At 41.3% G+C, this 3,066-nt stretch overlaps 1 protein-coding gene across 1 annotated transcript; it reads left to right on the top strand.

The window, feature by feature from the left end:
- The first annotated feature begins 848 nt into the window (after positions 1-848).
- LOC124373327 lies at positions 849-2,038 on the top strand. The gene is made up of 2 exons (XM_046831705.1): positions 849-1,306; positions 1,801-2,038. The coding sequence occupies exons 1-2, from the start codon at positions 849-851 to the stop codon at positions 2,036-2,038; spliced, it is 696 nt and encodes a 231-aa protein (XP_046687661.1).
- Positions 2,039-3,066: the final 1,028 nt, after the last annotated feature.

Below are 3,066 nucleotides of genomic sequence, written 5' to 3'. Positions count from 1 at the left end.
TTTTGTTACCCCAGATGGTTTATGGGAGTACGAAGTTACTCCATTTGGGCTCAAAACGAGTCCCGCAGCCTTTCAAAACTGCATGGACAAGGTGTTGGCAGGATTAAAATGGGGTACATGCCTTTTATATCTAGACGATATATTAGTTATGGCTCCAACATTCAAGGAGTTGATAGAAAATTTGAGAAAGGTTCTCCAAAGGCTTAGGGAAGCCTCTATGACACTAAATCCATCTAAGTGTACCTTTGGGTATCAGGAAGTTAAGGTACTAGGACATACAGTCAGTGCTAAAGGAGTAAGTCCCGATGCTGGAAAAATAAAAGACATACTGAATTTTGAACCACCTAGAAGACTGAGGGCTCTCAGGTCATTTCTGGGGCTTGCCAACTACTACCGTAAATTTGTACCTGACTACTCAAAGATAGCCAGACCTTTAATTGAATTGACCAAGAAGAATAAGTCATTCATATGGGGTACAGAGCAACAAGAAGCATTCCAAACCCTAAAGGAGAAGCTAACAACAGCTCCGATCTTACGACACTTCGATCCCAAACTGCCTGTTGAGTTACACACTGACGCTAGCGACATTGGAGTAGGTGCTGTGATCATGCAAAAGGAAAAGGGGGATGCGTTACCTGTAGCATACGCATCTAGGAGGCTATCAGAAGCAGAGAAAAAAATATACGGTCACTGAAAAAGAGTGTATTGGTGTTGTGTGGGCAACACAACATTTTAGGCAGTTTCTATGGGGGCGCAATTTTACAATAGTAGTAGATCACCATGCTTTGTGCTGGTTACACAAGAACCGGGACTCATCAGGAAGACTGGCAAGATGGGCCCTGAAGCTCATGGAGTTTGACTATGAAATAAGGCACAAACAAGGACGCCTACATGTAGTTCCTGACACACTTTCAAGGAATGCTTGTGAGGACTGTAAGCCAGAAGACGAAGACAAGACCAATGAAATACCCATGTTAGCGCTGAATTGGACAGATCTACCCAAATTACAGGATGAGGACGAGGAGTGCAGAAGAATCAAGGACACAATGTTAAAACCGGAAGAGTCTACAGCGACAGAAAGAAGAATGGCAAGGAGTTTTATGCTGGAAGATGGAGTGCTATACAGACGTAATGTTGCTCATATTGGAGAAAAGAAACTGCTAGTAGTACCTGAAAGCATCAGAAGTGAAATTTTGTATGAATGTCATGACAGCCCTTTGGCAGGTGGACATCTGGGTTTCACCAAGACGTTTCATAAATTGAAGTGCCGGTTCTATTGGCCGAACATGATAAAGGATACTGAGAAGTACGTCAAAACGTGCTTACACTGTCAAACTCGAAAGACACCAAAATTATCTCCAGCAGGGATGTTACAACCCATTCCGGTGGGGTATCCTTTTGAAAGAATTGGGATAGATGTATTGGGTCCGTTTACAAAGACAGACAACGGAAATAAGTACATCATAGTAGCGATGGATTATGCGACAAAGTGGGCTGAAGCAAAAGCGACCCCCTCAGCTACTGCAGAAGAGACCGCGAAAATTTGTGATCAAACAGAATCATTTGTAGGTTTGGATGTCCGAACGAGATCCTTACTGACAGAGGAAAGAATTTTAGGTCGAACTTAGTGTGTAAAATTTTAAACGGACTGGGAATCCGCACGTTATTCACAACAGCTTATCATCCAGCGTGCAATGGCTTAGTAGAACATTTCAACGGCACACTGGCTCAGATGTTATCTTATTATACAGGGTCTAATCAGAGAGACTGGGATCTTTACGTAAATCTCACATGTTTCAGCTACAACACAAGTCGTCAGGAAACCATAAAACATAGTCCTTACTATATGCTGTTTGGAATGGAAGCTCGACTACCTGTTGATGTAACTCTACGCAAAAATGTAAGTAGTGACGTGAAGGCGGAGGAAGTTCTGCAAAAGAGTTCACCAGTGTCGCAGAGATGTAATAAAAATAGTGGAAAGAAGTCAACAGAAACAGAAGGATCGGTACGACCAGAAGCACCGTTTCGTAGAGTATGAACCCGATGATCTAGTCATGATATGGACACCAGCTCGCAAGAAGGGAAGGACTACCAAGTTACTACATAGGTGGAACGGCCCGTATAAGGTGATATCCAGGCTTTCCGAAGTGAACTATGAAATAGAAATCAAGAAAGGGAACCGGTGTTATTTTGACACAGTTCACGTGAGTCGACTAAAACGTTTTTATCCAAGAAACTAGAGATAAAATGAAAGGATGATGCATGTTCTTTTATGAATGTAATTAGTGTATAAATTAGTGTTAAAACAAATTTAGGATAGGGTAGCGTGTAACTTATATAATCTATCCTGTGCAAGACAATAACTTTAGACCGTCTGTATATTCATTATATAAAAAAAAGAGGACTATTCTGTGCTTGCCAGTGTAATATTTGTGTTTGGCTACGAGTAAAACTGCCCAGCTAAGCGATAATGTGATCATTGCACTGTGAGACAATGCAAGATAGGCAGGGCAAGGTCCAAAATCGGACACTAGTGTGCTAGACAGTGAGCTCACGACGCTCGAGCGGTTAAAAACTAACTGGTGTCCTGTATACGTAATATTTCTTGAAATTTTAGTTAACCAGCGTTATATTTATAAGTTGATAATTTAGGTGTGCTAATATTAGATAAATGTGTTAAAACTTGATTGTTAGTTTAATTTGTTGTGACTACAGTAAACAGTGTGCCACGTGACAGAGAACTATGGATACGCTACCGAAGGTAATGACACTTGTTAGTATGATCATTGTAATTTTTGGTAATGTTTTATTTGTAGAGGCGAGTCAGGATGGCCAAACTCCAATATCAGTTGTTACAGGTGTCTACTGGAAAGAGATAAAGTCGGCAGAGATATATGAAGCGTCCGTCCCGTTGGTTTACAAGACAGCGTGGCCAGGAGTAGACATAGCTTATTTAAGTCGTCCCAAAGGAGTAGGATTTTGTAATGGTGTTATGAATGATCCAGAATGTATGTTATTTTCTTGGGCCGCAGTGGTTAATAAGGAGATTGGAGCACGAGTCACATG

Source organism: Homalodisca vitripennis, unplaced genomic scaffold (assembly GCF_021130785.1).
Source record: "Homalodisca vitripennis isolate AUS2020 unplaced genomic scaffold, UT_GWSS_2.1 ScUCBcl_5331;HRSCAF=12008, whole genome shotgun sequence".
NCBI lineage: Eukaryota > Metazoa > Arthropoda > Insecta > Hemiptera > Cicadellidae > Homalodisca > Homalodisca vitripennis.
Note: the sequence above shows the minus strand (reverse complement) of the source record. Positions and strands in the feature narration are given on the sequence as shown.

Excerpts from the sequence above, each read along its gene's own strand:
- LOC124373327 (XM_046831705.1), top strand. The coding sequence starts at position 849 with ATGGAGTTTGACTATGAAATAAGGCACAAACAAGGACGCCTACATGTA. Across the intron at positions 1,307-1,800 it reads ATGATAAAGGATACTGAGAA|CTACAACACAAGTCGTCAGG; the intron begins GTACGTCAAAAC and ends CACATGTTTCAG.